Source organism: Ambystoma mexicanum, chromosome 3p, assembly GCF_040938575.1.
Source record: "Ambystoma mexicanum isolate Mex_15411 chromosome 3p, UKY_AmexF1_1, whole genome shotgun sequence".
NCBI lineage: Eukaryota > Metazoa > Chordata > Amphibia > Caudata > Ambystomatidae > Ambystoma > Ambystoma mexicanum.
In genome coordinates, this window is record NC_090925.1 from 907,263,847 (window position 1) to 907,282,241 (window position 18,395).

Below are 18,395 nucleotides of genomic sequence, written 5' to 3' on the forward strand. Positions count from 1 at the left end.
CCAATCCTATTTTCTTCTTCCTTTAATCTCAGGCTGTGCTTTTCCACTCTAGTTTTCAGTGTTCCGATGGTTGTTAAAATATCATCCAATTTTACATTTAGGGACAGAAAGCCACTTTGGACTATGTTGGTTAAGTATTCGACTTTATCCCCACTCTCCGCAACGGATTTGGAGCTGGATGGCGTGGCCGGCTCGAGTTCACCACTCTCTGACTGGCTGCTGGTGTATGAATCCATCGGCCCTTTCTTTTTGGCTCCTGCTCCTTCCACCATTTTGTCCTGTTTCCTCGTGTTTCCCATAGTGCTGCAGCTGTTGTGTGCTTCCCCTCACTTGTGAAGATGGTGACCCCAAATCCGTAGTGCATCAAGCTAGGGGCACCCGCGGGCCAACTCGTGCATCGCAGCGGGGAGTGTTCCGTGCCCCGTAGTGCATCTAGGGTGTTTCCCGGCAGCGGCCGCGCAGGCCAGCAATGTCTCCTAAACGGAGAATGTTTTACAATCCGGATTAATTTCACCGCCTACGGCCTTCGTATGAGGGGTGGTCGTATGTTAGAGCTGGGCCGCCGTGCCAGTCCTCTGCGTCCTCCCGCCCCGCTACTGCGGCCTTCAGGGTTTCTCGTAGGGCATACGCCCCGCAGCTCCTGGCCCAGTCGCAGGCCCAGAGGAGTCGGCAGGGGAGGCACCCCCCGGAGGACCGGCTTCGCACGGCGAGAGCACGCCTCACCAGGAGCCCGGGCCCAGTACACGCGGCGGCTCCTCCGCCACCCCGGCCGCTGTATGCGGGTGTCGGCCGGGTGGTATCAGACAGCTGGCCCCTCCGCGTAGCCTCGGCAGTCCCTGCCACTGTACAAGCCAGTCGAAGTTGCCCACTCGGGTCTGGCTCCTCTCACTCCAGTGCCGGCGTTGCTTCACCACAGGCCCCTCCCCATGGCGCCAGTGGTCCAGAGTGCCACCGGCCCAGGGTCTCGATCTTCTGGATGTGTGGGTCAGCTCGCGTCCAGGCCTCGCCCCGCCAAAACTTCCACTCGATGTATCTCTGCTGCCGATGCCTTATCAGCTTCAGGATTTTCTGTGCGAGTGTGTCAGCGTCTCCTGTTAGTCTTCCCCGTTCGGCGTCCCGCAGCTCCAGAACCAGGATTCATTTCAGAACGGATTTTTCATGGGCCGGAGCGCTCTTATCAGGCACCCATCACTGTCGTGCGCAACAGTGGCCCCCCCGAATTCAACAGCTCTTCTGAGAGGTGTCCTGGTACAAGATATTTGCGCAGCAGCCACCTGGTCATCCATGCACACATTTGTAAAGCACTACTCACTATATTAGACGACTTCACAGGGGAGTCTCTTTGCAAAATCAGTACTTCATACTGTGCATGATTAATATTTCTGGTACTCCCTCCTCCAATTCAGACTGCTTTGGGAGCCTGTCTAAGACGAGGAATACTTTGGAGGACACAATCCATTTCGAAGTAAAAGTTATCAACTGTAACGTTCTTTCGACTGGATGTTCCTCCCATGTATTGCTTATTGACCCTCCCAGCCTAACCCACAGTACAGTTTACATGTTTTACACTCGAGGTTCCTTTAGAGGTTTTGGTCAAAGGGACACGCCTTATCCATGAATTATTCCCTACAATTTACCAAAAACAGAACTGAGGCCAACGGGTGTGGCTCGAGCCATTTATAAAGCGGATGACGTCGACGCTCGACGGGTACCGCCGAGGGACATAGACGCCGCGGATTCGAGCAGAGCACTCTCTGGTGGAGACTGTTTTTACGAAGCAGTAAAGCTGAAGGTAAGGATATATCTAAGATGAGGAATATGTGGGCGGAACATCCAGTCGAAAGAACGTTACAGTTGGTAAGTAACTTGTTCATCTGTCTAATTAGCGCTGGTACAGAAAAGTCCAGGTTTTGTATTATCAGAAGCATATCAGCGTAGAGCCATATTATTTTGACAGGCTTCACCAAAATGTTTTCCTACAATCAGAATATCTTCTCTTATTCTCACTGTCAGGGGCTCCCTTGCAATGACATAAAGTAAAGGGGAGAGAGGACAACCTTGCCCTGTTCCCCTTTTTAGTTCAAAGCCTCCTGACAAGAAGCAGTTTGTGTTCACTGTAGCCGTCGGACTTGAATATAAGACCTGAATCCATTCTATAATTGTTTTCTCCAAATCAAAAAGCTTCTAATTTTGCCATGAGGTATTCCATACTATACGATCGAATGCCTTCTTTGTATCCAGTGATAGTATCGCCACCTCCTTTTGAATATCTTACTCTCATGTAATGTCAACAATAATCTCATCATGTTCTCCGAAGCATGCCTACCTTTAACAAAGCCTGCTTGACTCTGATCAATAATGCTTGGTAGGAAATGCTCTAATTCTCAATGCTAAGGTTTTGGCAAAAATTGTATTGTCAGTGTTTATCAAGGTTATGGGCCTATAGCTGCCTGTATTCGCCAATGGTTTCCCCTCTTTCAAGAAAAAAGAAATAGTTGCATGGATTGTGGTCTATGGCAGCCGACCTTCAGCCAATGAAGAACGTAGCATGGCCAGCATTAGATTGAATACCTCATCCGGCAGCATTTTATATAGTTCCGCTGGGAGACCATCTGGCCCGAACATTTGCCTGAGTTTAAGAGGCTCGCAGGTTTTTTCAGTTCCTCTACAGTCAAATAATTCTCCAAACCAGCCTTGTCCTCAGACTTTTTAATCTACATCCTTAAATGAATTGTTTCATTTGTTCTTGGCTCACATGCACTTCGGAAGTGTATAAGTTGAATTAGTATTCCTTGAAAATTTCATTTTTCTCTGTAGGTTCACATGTCAATGCTAGGTAACATTTTTCTGCAGTACGCTCTGGGATCACTACAAACAACTAGGACTACAGGTATAGGCAAACCAACATTTGGTATACGCTTGTACTACACAATTCTGGTAGCATGTTGAGCAGCCAGGTGTATCTCAAGGGGGGAAATGTGAGCTGCAGTGGAGTTACACAAAGATTCACTGTTAAAGGTATTCAATTAAACTCTTACACTCAAGGTTTCTTGTACAAACAATAATTTATCAGTCAGTTATAAAGCCTTCTTCAGATGGGAGCAATAGAATAGTAACACACAAATACACTTCAATACTGTACACTTTGAGTTTATGAATCAGACAAGACCCTTTTGGGATGGCCCACAGAAACAACCTATACCCACAGGTGACTTCAGTAACAAGGGTGCTGGGGACATTAATATCTTACTGTTGGCATTCAGAACACACTTTGAAAGTTGGTAAAAGGCAAAGGTTATTGGAACACAAGAGACCACAAATATTCTTAAGCAGTGCAGATACTTTTAGAGTTCACTAGAAGAGTCATTAAATTCAATAGGCTATGCCAAAGTCAATAGGCAAAAGTCTTTGATAGGATAAATCACTTCTGCTAAGTAAATGGAAAAGTCTTTGCACAAGTTCTTGGAGTCTTTGATGAAAAGAAGAATCAAATGTAGGGCACAAGCTGATTAGACTTGTGAGTTGTGGAAGTTACAAGCACTTCTACAGTAAGAGGTAAGTTCTCTTAGACTTATTTTACAGTACCTTGGTAAAGATGAAAAGATGCAGCTGATGACTTCTGTTCCTGGGCAGCTCTGCAGATCTCACTGTACCTGGCACTCAGTCGTGGGGACAAGAGGGAGGATATCGGGGGACTCCTGCACTGGGACTGTCAAAACTGGCAACCAGCAAACTTCACTAAGCAACAACCGCGGTTCCTGGCTGTCAAGGTGGACTGTCCTTACTTCTGGGGTCCCGCACTCTGCTGAGGGGGCCTAGGCTTGGTCAGTCCTACTTCGTAGGATTCTGGAGGATCTTCCAAAAGCTTTAGGCCAGCTTAAAAGTAACGCAAACAATCTGGTGTCCCTCTCCCTCGCTATACGTTTTCCTGCAGCAACTCTGAGGAAATTCAACCAGCTCCGAGATGGGTGTCCAGGTGGCTTACTTTGGAGTTGATTGGTACCACCAAATCAAAGGGAGAAGTCGTCCTTGCAGGGGCTTCTCTGTCGATGTGAACTTAGCAAGTTGGCGCTGTAGTAGGGCTTCACCAGGCAAACCAACGGTCCAGGAGTTGCAGCAGGCGTCCTCTTCAAGCTCTTCTTCGGTTCCTTCGTCCAGTGGTTGACTCTGCCTTCCAAGCCAAAAGACTCCTCTTTTATTCATTCCTCTCCCATTCATTCCATCCTAGCTGTCACTCACCCAGCAGGGTGGCTGTCCTTGCCGGAGAGTCAGCCAGACCAATCACTACAGAGTGCATTTGGGTCTGCTAGGAGACTAAGCACAGGGAGTTTCGGGCACCTCTCTCACTTCCTGCCTACCCCAGATACTCTGGAGCCAGAGGTGGGTTTCACTCCTGAAGCACGCCAAAGGCAAATGAACAGAGACCAAAACAGGTTTGGCACGCAGAGAGAATCTCCGGAAGGACCTTTCCACAAAGACATGGTGATAAAAGAAAACCTGGGACCGTTTTGTCAAAGATGGCTATGCGCCAATTTAAAACAGATGGCTCCCGCTGTTAAAGTTACCGGGTCCGCGAACGGTTGCAGTAAATCTAAACCTTGATAGTACAAAACGAAACCACTGCCATCAGCCATTTCAATGAGTAAAGGATAACATAAAAATGTTACATGAGCATTTAGACACAGGGTATACTAACTAACCCCTCCAGCACTCTATTGTAAGATAGGGTGTGCTGGGTCTAGCAAATGCAATGCTAAGTAAAGTCAATTTCACTTTATTGCTCTGGGAAACCTGTCCCAGAGAAGGTATTTAAACCTTTGCACATCTAAAAGACTTCCCTTTGCCACTGCACTGAAGGTCCTGTGTGACACAATTGTAAAAGATGATGCCTATGGAGTTTGTTAGACTCCATAACCAAAAGAAACAGAGGTAAAATTCACACAAGAATACATGAGAGAGTGGGAAAAAAGCGTCACACATTCGCTACAGGTCAAAGAAATCAAGTCCTCAAAATCCAACAAAGTTGCTGGGGGTCTCTAAGGTGGAGGGAATTAGCAAATATTTGAGAATTCTTCCTGACAGTCAAATTACCATCTGTGTGTCCAATTTCCACTCTCCATTATTCGTAATCGATGAGCCAACAGGCGGTCACATTTTTCACCTGCTTCCTATTACTCGTTTTGAAATTTTCTGCTCTTTTTGTAAGTAAGTCTTCTTGGTCTTTTTTCCTTTTTAGAACATTGTAAGAGTCTACTGAATATGATAACATATTTTGCCTCTCAAGACTAGCAATTTCCTCATGCAAGCTCTTTATCTCTTTTTCTTTTTCACACAGAGGTCAATCAGCATTCCTCTTATGCAGGATTTGAAAGCTTTCCACACAAATTCAACTTTCACATCTCCAGTCCAGTTTACTTCCACAAAAGACCTAGCCTCTTTTACCATTTTATCCACCAATTCTGTCTCCTGAAGAGCTGTCACATTCATTTTCCATGTACTGGTTTTGGGCATTGGAAAAATTAACCTTTCAAGAGAGATTGGTGCATGATCAGAGATTATGATGCCTTTAATATCTCCCCCCTTTATAATTCTGCGTGCAGAAACCTGCTGTCAAGAGTAGATCAATCCGTGAATATACCTTATGTCGGCCATGTCAACCAGAATAAAAAGTGTATTGCTGGTGTTTAGGATTCTTTAATCTCCACAAATCCAGTAAATTTGACTCCGCCATAAACTCTCTCAAGGCCTTCCTTGTCGTGCAGTTTTCGTTACAAAGTCTCTCCACTCTTATCCAGTTGAGGTTCTAGACTGACATGAACAACTATTCTCACTATGAGATTTGTTTGACATTCTGCAATAACTGGGCAAGAGTAACAAAAATAAAAAACATCCCCACTGTTAGGTGCATAAGTATTACATATACAGTAGATAGCATTTTGTATTTTCAAAGTTACACAGAAAATTCTCCCCTCCTTGTCTTTTACAACACATTTCTGAAATAGGCAAATTCCTCCTGAGCAATGTACATACGCCTCTAGAACTTGAGGTGAATCCGGAGCAAAAAACATTACACATCCATTCTTGTTTACATTTCTCTGCATCTGCCTCAAGTAAATGCGTTTCCTGAGCAGTGCAAAATCTGCCCCCAAATCATCCAATCTCTCAAGAATTATTTTCCTCTTAGTTACACAATTTGCATCATTAACATTCTAAGAAATGACTTGCAGAATCTGCTTACACGAATTTGCCATGTAAACGCTGTTAGTTACCATCTCTGAAGAAACCTATACATGTCTAGAAGAAAAACACTACAAACATACAAACCCAACACTGAAACCAGAAACACCCTGGGGTTGGAAAGGTCCTTGAGATTTACTCGGCGCGCCAATCCAGGTTTGGTCCCTTTGACTGGTTTCTTTGGCGGAATTCATGAATGAAGCCTGCCTCTGGCTACAGCATGTCTGGCAACGGCAGGAAGTGAGGGAGGTGCCCGAAACTCCATGTGCTTAATCCCCTTGGTTACAGGAATGCACCCAACTGTGATTGCCGGCTGGATGTCCTTGTAGGACAGCCACCCTGCTGTGTGATTGACAGCTAGGCTGGAATGAATGGGTGAAACCTGCATAAAAGGCAAGGTTGTTCGGCTTGGAAGGCAGTCGACCACTGGGCGAAGGAATCCAAAGAAGAACTTGGAAGAGATGCCTGCTGCTTTGTTGAAACTCCAAATTAGCTTCAACTAGAGAAGCCCTGCAAAGAAAACGTCTCCCCTTGAGTTGGTGGGACTAATCAACTACAAAATAAACTCGTTTGGACATCCTCTCACAGCTGGGTGTACTTCTGCTGCTGGAACCGATGTTCCAGGCAGAGAATTACCAAACGGAGTGCATCACTTTAAGACTAACCCGAGCTGCTGTAAAATCCCCCGGACTCCCCGCAAGCAGGACTGTCCAAGCCTGAGCCACTCCAACAAAGTACTGGACCCCAGAAGCGAGGAAAGTCCAGAGATGCATCTGTGAGACCGTGGTGGTGCTATTTGCTGAGACACGAGGAGCTGAAATCGCGAATGTGCCGCTGAATAGAAGCTTGTCCTTTTCTGTCGTCAACTATCCCGTTGTGTTGCAGGAGTCCCCAGAAGTCCTCCATCTTGTCCCCACTACTGAGGCACAGGAACAACATGATCTGCAGAGCCACACAGGAACAGAAGCCAGCTGGAACCATTTCTTCTGACCAAAGGTACTGTACAGTCTAAGAGAACTTAACTCTTATTGTTGTAGCCTTACATGATCTCAGTTGAGACTGTCTTGGTTACTTCTGTAGAGTTACTTGCATCTTCCACTTCTCACAAGCCTCCCAGCTTGTCGCCCTACATTGATTCTACTTTTTCTACAAAGACAAAAAACATTGTGCAAGAATTTAACCACCTACAAGAACTGCTTCAGTTCACCTAGACTTTAGCTTAATTGACATTGGCTGGCCTGGCTCCCTGAATAACTTCTCCTTCCTCAGACTTTGTGTTTACATTTCCTTCCAGGAAGGGGTTAACTTACATTGCATTGGGGGCGGGGGGGTTCAAAAGTTCTTACCTGCTTCAGAATAATTGTGTGATCTCTGGTTTATTCTATAACCCTTTTATTTGACATGCTTTTCAGTATTGCTCTAAACACAAAAGTGATATATTAATGTCCACAATGTCCTAACTATTTAAGTCACTCGAGGGTGTAGGGAGTGTTTGTGTCCCATCCCCAATGGGTAGTTGCTGATTCAGAGAAACTAGGAGTGTGTATTTTGGAGTGTATTTGCGTGTTACTCTCATATTGCCCCTTCTGAAGAAGGCTTATTCAAACTGACTATAAAATACATTAATAATTGTTTAATCGAGAAACCTTGAGTGCAAGTGTTTATTTGGATACTTGTCACTGTGAATCTCTGTGTAACTCCCATACTGCTCACATTGACCCCTCTTGAGATAAGCCTGGCTGCTCAGCCACACTACCAACTTGTGTAGTACAGACTTATACCAAAGGTTGGGTTTCTATTGCCAGGAGGACAAGGTACCAAAGGGTACTGCTCCAAATCTTGCCTAACCTCTATCAGCCCCTACTCGAGGATCTGTGCCTTCTTAGCCTTCAGAAGTGTCCCTTGACCAACCAGTGGACTGACCATCTCTATACTGGGCTACACCTTTAAAATCTGTGGTGGGAAGCAGCAAAAAATGAAATGTAATTCTTTCTAACACTTGCTGTCTTCACAAGGCTCCTGCATCTGGCCCAGTATTCTGCATGTCTAGTTTCTGCTCTCTTGAATCCACCATTTCTTTGTTCTTTCCATTGTATATTCTCTCCTCTGGTTGTGCTTTTGGCTCCTTGAAAATGACTGTAACAGGCATATTTCATATCTTCTTTTTGTCTCTATAGCTGGCTGTCCTTAATCTACTCTATCCCTTTTTGCTCATGTGTATCTCTTTAAGTTCCTGAGATTCTGATGCTTGATGTTGCCTGTTCTCACAGGGCTACAGGTTGACCAAAAGAGGAACCAGATGGAAGAGTTGAGGAAGTTTGGAGCAGATTTCCGGGTAGGTTTCAATTGCCAGGTCCCTGCAGATTCATCTTGTTTAAAAATAAATAAATTAAATGTTTGCACAATTGTTGATAGAAGCATCTTTGCACTGATCACAGGTGTAGGATTTGCACCAATGTTCCTCAACAGTTGTTTCAGAGAGTGTAGACTCTATCATTCACTTCCTTTTGAGTGTTCATTTTTGGACTCTGTTAACCTGCTGTTTATTTTACACTTATCCCTTCATGTGGGAGAGAATTATGCAATTGCCGCAAATTGCAAAGATTATGCTGATCTATAAAAAACAATGGATTCAAGAAACCAAGGTCATTATCTGTCTAGTTCAATACTGCATGGAGTCTTGTTCCATAGAAGGGAGATATCATTTTGCTTGCTTCAGGTGTTGGGAAATGTTGGGGAGAATTCTCAGAAATGTGCTAATTCCTCTCTACCTTAGACTCCCAGCACTTTTGCTGGACTCTAGGACTTTTAATGTCTAACCTGGAGAGAGTGAGACCCTTTTTTAGAGACTCATGTATTTTTCTGTGATTTGAGCTCTGTTACTTTTTGTTTTTGGACTCTGACAAACTCCATAGGCATCATCTTTACATTGTGTCACAGAGCACCTTCAGTGTAGTGGCACAGGGAAGTCTTAGATTTCCCAAAGGTTCAAATACCTTCTCTTGGTGAAACTACTGTTTCCAAGAGCAGTTAACCTTACTTGCATATTATAACTTTCTAGACCCAGCACACACTATCTTACCATAGGATGCTGGAGGGGTTACTTAGTATCCACTTTGTCTAGTTTCTCATGCAACATTTTTATGTTACATTTTCTTCTATTCATGGATGGTGGCAGTTGTTTAGGCCCGGTCTTCTTTTATTGCCATTTCTTGCTGGAAAGGTCCTTCTTGAGATTTACTCTGGGCGCCAAACCAGGTTTGGTCCCTATGTTCATTTTGTCTTTGGTGGGATTCATGAGTGAAGCCCGCCTCTGGCCCCAGAGTGTCTGGCAGAGGCAGGAGGTGAGGCAGGTGCCTGAAACTTCCTGTGCTTAATGCCCATGGTTACAACATGCACCCATAGGTGATTGACCTGCTGGCAGTCAAGGAAGGACAGCCACCCTGCTGTGTGATTGACAGCTAGGCTGGAATGAATGGGAGAAACCTGCAAAAAAGGCAAGGCTTTTTGCCTTGGAAGGCAGAGTCGACCACTGGACGAAGGAATCTGAATAAGAACTTGGAAGAGATGCTGCTACAGCTCAGAATTCGCCACAACTAGAGAAGCCCTGCAAGGACGACTTCTCCCTTTGAGTTGGTGGGACCAATCAACTTCAAAGTGAACTCGTTTGGATATCCTCTTGGAGCTGGCTTTACTTCCACTGCTGCTGCAGCATGGAACCGAAGTGCCAGGGACAGGAACACCAAACGGAATGCATAATTTTAGATTCTGACCCGAGCTTGTGGAAGATCCTCCGGACTCCCAGTAAGCAGGACTGACCAAGCCTGAACCACCTCAACATAGTGCATGACCCCAGATGCAAGGAAAGTCCAGAGTGGTATCCGAGAGATAGATTTGGTGCTATTTTTATTTTTTTTAAATTTTTTTAAAAAAATGTTTTATATGGTTTGTAATAAACCTTTAAAAACAGAATAGGAAAGTAGAAACAATCAGACAACCACAAGCGGATTACAAAACTTCACAATCGATCGATCCAAACTTCCTACATCAAATACGACTACAGGAGCATAAACTTGGGGCAGTGATTAGTCACAAGGCATGATCAAAGTTTCTAAGTTGTTTGTTCTTACATCCTCAAGATATTCAAGTCGTGAGGCCATTGCTTCCAAGAAAAAAGTTAGCGCCAAAATTAGTCTTTGATCAGTTGCATCGAACATTAGTTGCACCAGTCTTTTACACGATTGGTCGATCTTTCCGACGTTATACTTCCAAATTGACGAGTTCTATTTTCAGTGAGACCCACACAGAATAGAACAAGATGTTGTAAAGTTTCTTTTGTTTCGTTACACAATCGACAAAGATCGGAATGCGACTAATTTTTTGCCCAATGGTTAGTTCTTTCGCGAGTTTTTAAGATATTGAGACGAAACATCATATAAAGTCTTCTTTTCCTTTCATCAGGAAATTGTTTCCAAGGAATGTGTATCTCATTTAACGCTCGTTTTTCACCAGGAGCATCTTGCATAAGTTTATAGGTGCGTCTAAGATCACAGGTCTCACACCAGTCACGTCTCCATAGTTTGTTTTTGACATGATCAGGATTAATATGTAGTGTTTCGAGGTCTGTGTCTAGTTCTGTAAGCACGTTTTTGCATTGTTGCACCCATAAATACAGTACAGAGTTTTTGTTGTTTTCTCCTGGATTTGAAAGAATTTTACACTGCAAGGTGAGATCTTTAAGAGACATTTTACGAAACAAGGTCAATGTATTCCAGGTCACTCTTGCATTGATAGATGTTAAACTCAGCTCATACCGTATACATGCAGAGGCAGTGCTTCTAGGTAAACCAAGGACTTTAGTCCAAAAGGTGTTTTCGATCGAGTTCCACAAATCGGCTGAACAGCCAAAAGCACATTCTGCCCCATAAATTAAGGCTGGGGTAGCTTTTTGTTTGAAAAAAGTTATAACTGGAAGCATGGAATACCAGCCATATTTTTTATGTAAAACCATAGTCTGTGTAGCCAGTTGTCGGCTCTTCAGTTTTGTTTGTTCGACCCATGGAGCGTCGTTCAAACTGGAACTAATCCTCATACCTAGGTATTTGGTATCAGTGATAGAGTGAAGTTGTATTTTTCCTATATGCCATTTAAAGGTGGATTGCATGTTGTTTTTTTGACCACGCAGATCTCTTAATACAAGGATTTCCGATTTTGCAGCATTTATACATAGTTCATTTTTTTCAACATAACGTACCAATGCTGTTAATTGAGTTAGGTCTAACAAAATGAAGTCATCTGCATAAAGTAGATGACTCACATGTGACCCGTTAACTTTTGGTGAAAATGATCCCTCTCCCTGAATTGTTTGGTCAATATCATGAAGAAAGAAGTTGAAAATAATGGCGGCAAGTGGACATCCTTGTTTTACACCTCGAAAAGTCAGGATTGGTGTTGACAAATTCCCTTGGCAATCAAGTCGTATTCTGACATTTGTCTCAGTGTGCAGATCTTTTACTGCGGCAAGAAGGCTTGGAGGACACATTGTTTTTTCAAGTTTTGCCCATAGTATTTCCCTATCTATACTATCGAAGGCTTGGGATAGGTCAATTCTCCAGCATGGGGTCTGGCATGGATTCACATGCTCATGAATATTCCCCGTCGTCAGGCTGGGAATCCTCGGTAAAGAAAAAACCAGTATCAGTTTCGTTTCTGATCTGTCTTTCGTAGTAATAACCAATCACTGGTCTCTGCGTCATACTGACCACAGCCAATGACTGCCCTCTACCTAAGCACCGCCTCTGGCAGCCATCTTCAGATTTTTACCGCACGTTCATGTGTTGGGATCCTCGTGCTATTGCTCTCGAGCGTTAGTGCTATTTTTCGCGCTTTTTCACAAAAAACTTCGATTCTTTCGGTCAAAAGAGCCTCAAGCTCCACCGATCCTACATCCGATCAACGGGGACCCGTGTCGGATTCATCTGTGCCCCTCAAGGGTGAAGATTTCGTCGAGCTACACTTCGGAGGACTCCAGAAGCTTCTCAGGCCCGGTCTCGGAGATGGCCCAGGAGAAGGGAAGCTCGACGCCCGGAAAGCTGTTCAGGGTCTGCCCTGGATGCCAGCTGCAGAACGTCTTCAAGGAGGACGAACACTCTTTCTGCCTTTACTGCCTTCATGAGGACAAGACGCACGTGGAGAAGGACTGTGCGTTTTGCGGCAACATGTCGGAACGGACCATGAAGGACCGCCATCAACGTCTCGCCAACTGGCTGGAGGGTAAGAGCCCGTCTGGCGAGAAGAAGAAGAAATCCGAGCGGTCTTCTAAGACCTTTGAGGGCGCCCCGGCGACGGGGGCCCAACATAAGGCCAAGCACCGCGAGTCCGCTGGCACCGGGAGCGCCGAACGGTCGGGCTCTACGGGCGCCAGGCAGGGCGCACCCTCCCCGGCACCATCAACCACGAGCCAACGCTCTGGGTCGGGTAAGAGGAAGGCCGAGCACCCGGCGAAGCTCCTGGAGAGGCCCCGGTCGAGCTCTAAGGCAGAGGAGGAGCGTGGCAGTGCCCCCTCCCTCAAGGATAAGGCGGTGAGCGCACCTAAGGTGGTGAAGGCCTTGATCCATCCGACCAAGCCCTCTATCGAAACGGTCGCGGCGGCCCTGGCTCAGCCTGTGGTGGCTGCACCAGTGGTGGCGACCTCAGGGCCCAGAATCTCCCTGCCTCCTCGGAGGGAGTCTTCCTTTGTGCCCATCGATAGGACCCCCGTGAAACCCTCCGTGGGGAAGAAGAAGGGGGGGCAGGGCGTCGTCGTAGATTCGGCCTCAACCTCAGAAGAGGAGCTGATCGAGGTCTTAAGCCACGGCCTAGGCGTGGAAGAAGGCCAGCCCGTCGGAATGGACCCCGACGCAGGTGACGACATCGTCGAGTATACCGACGGGGCCCCTGCTCGCCCGTCGGATTCCCCTCTGCCAGCGCCGCAAGACAACTCGGCGGCCATTTTGTTGGCCATACAGTCCTTCTGCTCCGAGATAAGGACGAGGCTACCGTTACCGACGGAGGAACCTCTCCCGTCGGGGGATCCAGAACCGGGACCTTCTGGTGTTCCCCCTACCAAGAAAAGAAGGATCCATCCACCACCTCCTTTTCAACCGTCGCGCCCCGTCCAGCCCTCCTCCCCGTCCACCCGAGGGGATGATACGGGGACTGACACGGCAGCGACGGGTACGGACGACGAGGCATACGACGAGGATTTTCCGTCGTCGCCTCCCACCAGGGCTTCTCCGCCCGACGAGATCGGATCTTTCCACTCCATGATCTCCAGGGCTTCCGAGCTTTTCCAACTCTGCCCTGAGGAGAAGAAAAAGGAAGGCTTCCTTTATCAGCGGCGCGAGGCCAAGAGGAAGACGGTCCTCGCAGTGCCTCTGTTGGACGACATTTGGGATGAGGGCCTTTCCCTCCTCAAGAACCCTTCCACGACGCCAGCTAGAAGAGACCGGTACGAGAAGAAGTACCGGGTCCCGGACACGGCCCCCCTATGCCTCCGGGCGCAGCCTACCCCGGACTCCGTCGTCTCCGCGGCAGCCAGGAAGAAAGCGGGGGGGGGTGCGGCCTCCACATCGACTTCCCCGCCGGACGGTGAGGGAAAGAAATTGGATGCTATGGGACGTAGAGTCATCTCGTCGGCAGCGACGACGATTAAAGCGGCCAACGCCTTGGCTATCGTGGCCCGCTACGACAGGGAGCTCTGGTACAAGATAGCTCCCCTGCTGGATTTTCTGCCGGACGACAAGAGGGCGGAGGCCCTTGAGATCCTGCAGGAAGGTGAGGTGGCTTCGGACCACGCCATCACCGTGGCGACGGACATCGCCGACACTGGGTTCCGCCAGCTGGGCAACGGCGTTTGCCTTCGACGTCGTGGATGGCTCAAAGCTACGGACTTTCGGCAGGACGTCCAGACCAGAGTCCTGGACATGCCCTTCGACGGGAACAACCTGTTTGGGAAGACAGTGGACGATTCCCTTCAGGCCATCAAGGCGGATACTGAGACGGCCCGGGCCCTTGGAGTCCTGCAGCAACGACGGACGCCCTTTCGGAGCGGCGGAGGCAAGGGCGCCTCCAAAGGTTCCGGCGGCGGTTTTGCTTCCTACCGTCAAGCGGCCCGCTCGTCGTCGCAAGAGGCCTACAGAGGACGAGGCAAGTCTAGCGGACCCCGCCATCGTCGCCAAGGAGGTCAAGGCGGCAAGGCCGCGTCCAAGCAGGATTGAACCGGCCGTGGGGTCGGGCCCCCACCGAAGCACCCCGGTGGGAGGCCGGCTGGCGGGCTTCGTCAGCGTGTGGGAGTCCATCTCCACCGACCGTTGGGTGCTGGACGCCCTGGCCCGGGGCCACGCGCTCGAGTTTCAAAGAAGGTGCCCGCGCGTCCCCCCCGTGGCCAGGAAAGAACTTCACATCCCTCAACTTCTCCTGGAGGTAAAGGCGATGCTCAGAAAGGGCGCCATCGAACTCGTCCCAAAGAGGCTTCGGGGCTCCGGAGTCTACTCGCGATACTTCCTCGTGAAGAAGAAGACTGGAGGATGGCGCCCCATCCTAGACCTGCGACGGCTGAACAAGTTCATCAAGGCGCAGAAGTTCCGGATGGTCACCCTCCAGCACGTCCTGGGTCAACTGGAGGAAGGAGACTTCCTATCGTCGTTGGATTTGGATGATGCCTACTTCCACATTCCCATCCTAAAGGGGCACCGAAAATTCCTCAGGTTCGTGGTCCAAGGGCGTCATTACCAGTTCAAAGCCCTTCCCTTCGGACTACGGTCGGCACCCAGGGTATTCACCAAGTGCCTCGCACCGGTGGCGGCGCAGCTGCGCCGCGAGGGGATTCACGTCTACCCCTACCTGGACGACTGGCTCATCCGCGCCAAGACGAGGGAGCTCGCCGTGGTCCACACGGCAAGGACCGTCCAACTCCTCACGGACCTGGGATTCTCCGTGAACTACGCCAAATCCCACCTGGTGCCCGCGCAAGTCGCACTGTTTCTGGGAGCGAGGCTCGACACAGTGTCCCTTCTGGCCTCCCCGTCGGAGGAGAGGACCAGGACCATCTTGGGCAAGGTGCAACGGATGTTGGTGGCCGACGCGGCCAAAGTGAGGTCCATCAAGTCCCTCCTCGGGATGATGTCTTCCTGCATCTACCTCATCCCCATGTGCAGGCTCCGGATGCGCCCGTTGCAAGAATTCCTGGATGCGCGCTGGATCCAGACGACGGGCAGCTTCGAGGAAAGGATCAAGCTCGACGAGAGTTTCCGACGAGCGATACGGTGGTGGGGCACCCGCGCGCATCTGACGGCGGGCATGGACTTCCAGACCCCAGCCCACCAGGAGACTGTGACCACGGATGCCTCCCTGGAAGGGTGGGGAGCGCACACCGAAAATCTGCACGCAAGGGGACTCTGGCTCCCGACGGAGAAGTCCCTGCATATCAACGTCCTGGAGCTCCGTGCAGTGTTTTGGGCCCTCAGGTCCTTCCTTCCGTCCCTCAAGGGCAAGGTGGTGAGGATCTTCACCGACAGCACCACCACCATGTTTTACATCAGCAAACAGGGCGGAACCAGGTCCCCAGCGCTGTCCAAGGAGGCGCAGGACCTGTGGCATTGGGCCGTCGCCCAAGGGATTTTTCTGGTGCCGTTTCATCTGGCAGGGATAAAAAACACCATCGCCGACTCACTCAGCAGGGAGCTGCGCTCGTGCCACGAGTGGGAACTACGGCAGGATCTGGTGGATCGCCTCTTCCGACGGTGGGGCACACCCCAGATCGACCTGTTCGCGACGGCGACGAACACCAAGTGCCGGAGGTTCGCCAGCAGGTTTCCCCAGACGAGGAGCATGGGCGATGCTTTCTCGTTCCCCTGGGAGGGCCTGTTCCTCTACGCGTTCCCTCCCTTGCCTCTGCTAATCCGGCTCGTCAACCAGCTCAAGAGGTCACGGTGCAGGATGATCCTCGTCGCACCTGCGTGGCCGAGGCAGATATGGTTCCCGGACCTTCTGGACTTGTCAGCGTCCCCGCCGATCAAGCTGCCGGCGGACGCGGATCTACTCTCCAGGGAAGGAGGCGCCATCCTCCACCACGACCCGAAGTCGCTGAACTTGCAGGCCTGGCTCCTGCAGCGCTAGAGTTTGGAGGATACGACATACCGGCCGATTGCAGAGAGGTTCTTGCAAAGGCCAGGGCGTCCTCGACTCTTAAATGCTACGGACACAAATGGAAGAGGTTCTCTGTCTGGTGCCACGCACAGAAGATTAACCCTCTACGGATTACGGCTCCCCAAGTACTGCCGTACCTGCTGACGCTGGCCAAAGCTGGTCTGGCACACGCGTCCATCAAGATTCATCTTGCTGCGATCTCCCGATACACCAGAACCACGGGGCGGACGTCCTTGTGGTCTCATCGTCTGGTGAAAGAGTTCATGAAGGGACTGTTCAGATCGTTCCCGCCGGTGAAGGCTCCGGCCCCGGCGTGGGAGCTCAACGTGATGCTGACCAAGCTCATGGGACCTCCGTTCGAGCCTCTGCACTCGGCCCCGTTGAAGTTTCTATCGTGGAAAACAGCTTTTCTTGTGGCCATCACCTCCGCACGACGAGTGGGAGAGATCCAGGCCCTTTCCTGCAAGGCCCCGTACTTGACTTTCCACGACACGAGGGTAGTGCTCAGGACGCACCCCTCCTTCATGCCCAAGGTACCGTCGGACTTCCATCTCAACGAACCCTTGGTGTTACCTGTGTTCTTCCCGTCGCCTTCGTCGCCGGCTGAGAGGACTTTGCACTCGCTGGATGTAGCTAGAGCGCTGAAGTTCTACGTGGACCGCACGAAGGGTTTTCGGAAGACGTCATAACTCTTTGTGAACTTTGGACCTGTCAATCAGGGGAAGGCTCTCTCGAAGGCTTCCATCTCCAGATGGCTCTCCGGCTGTATCATGTGCTGTCACCGGTTGGCAAACCGACCGCTGCCTGGCCGTCCGAGAGCCCATTCCACCAGAGCGATCGCAGCTACCACGGCGTTCCTATCTGGTGTGCCCCTGCTGGACATATGCAGGGCTGCTACGTGGAGGTCGACGCACACCTTCACGAAATTCTACTGCGTCGACCGGGATTCCAGGGAGGAGTCCAGGGTCGGCCAAGCAGTGCTGCGCAACCTGTTCGCCTGAGGTGAGCCTGGTGAGGAGGTAAGATGCTTAATGTTGAGTTTATGTGATGCTTAATGTTGAGCCTTTGCCACCTCCCGTGGTTGTGCATGTGTGTACTGCTATGTATTCTTTATTCATGAGCATGTGAATCCATGCCAGACCCCATGCTGGAGAAGGAACAAGTTACTTACCTGTAACTGTTGTTCTCCAGCATGGGTCTGGCATGGATTCACATGCGAACCCTCCCGCCTACCCCTCTGCGGCTCTTCACTTGGTCATACTGCCACTTCACGTGCTTCCAAATCTGAAGATGGCTGCCAGAGGCGGTGCTTAGGTAGAGGGCAGTCATTGGCTGTGGTCAGTATGACGCAGAGACCAGTGATTGGTTATTACTACGAAAGACAGATCAGAAACGAAACTGATACTGGTTTTTTCTTTACCGAGGATTCCCAGCCTGACGACGGGGAATATTCATGAGCATGTGAATCTATGCCAGACCCATGCTGGAGAACAACAGTTACAGGTAAGTAACTTGTTCCTTACTGCCAAGTAAATCTTGGTCCCAGTTCGTATAGCCTCCATTTTCAGGGTATTAACAATGAATAGATTCAGGCTGCATCCAACTCCTTTCACAAAGCCACTTTGTCTTTGGTCAATAAAATGATTTTGTTGGGACCATTTTAGAAATTTGTCTTTTAACGTGATAGCATAGACCTTGCTTAAAACGCCGAGAAGCGCGGCGATAGTGTGCCGGATTTAGTCTGTCACCTTTTTTAAACACTGGAACAATAATAGCACTCTTCCATGATGTTGGTGTCTCACATCTTGTCGCAATTTTCTTGAATAAGGTATTACAAAAGTTCGCCCAAATTTGTGGGTTTTCTTTCAAGGTAAAGTTGGTAAGACCATCGGGCCCAGGGGCACGTAAGGTACTTAGGTTGTTAATTGTTTCTAAAATATCTTCTTCTTGAAACTCCAGATCCCAGTGCT

At 49.1% G+C, this 18,395-nt stretch overlaps 1 protein-coding gene across 12 annotated transcripts in view; it reads left to right on the forward strand.

Moving 5' to 3' along the window:
• ATXN2L (ataxin 2 like) overlaps positions 1 to 18,395 on the forward strand; it is a 1,584,242-nt gene that overhangs the window by 894,611 nt on the left and 671,236 nt on the right. For all 12 annotated transcript variants that reach the window (XM_069652163.1, XM_069652162.1, XM_069652157.1 and 9 more), the window contains one exon: positions 8,508 to 8,572. In XM_069652163.1, coding sequence (XP_069508264.1) covers positions 8,508 to 8,572 — 65 coding nt within the window. The remainder of the gene's footprint in view (positions 1 to 8,507; positions 8,573 to 18,395) is intronic.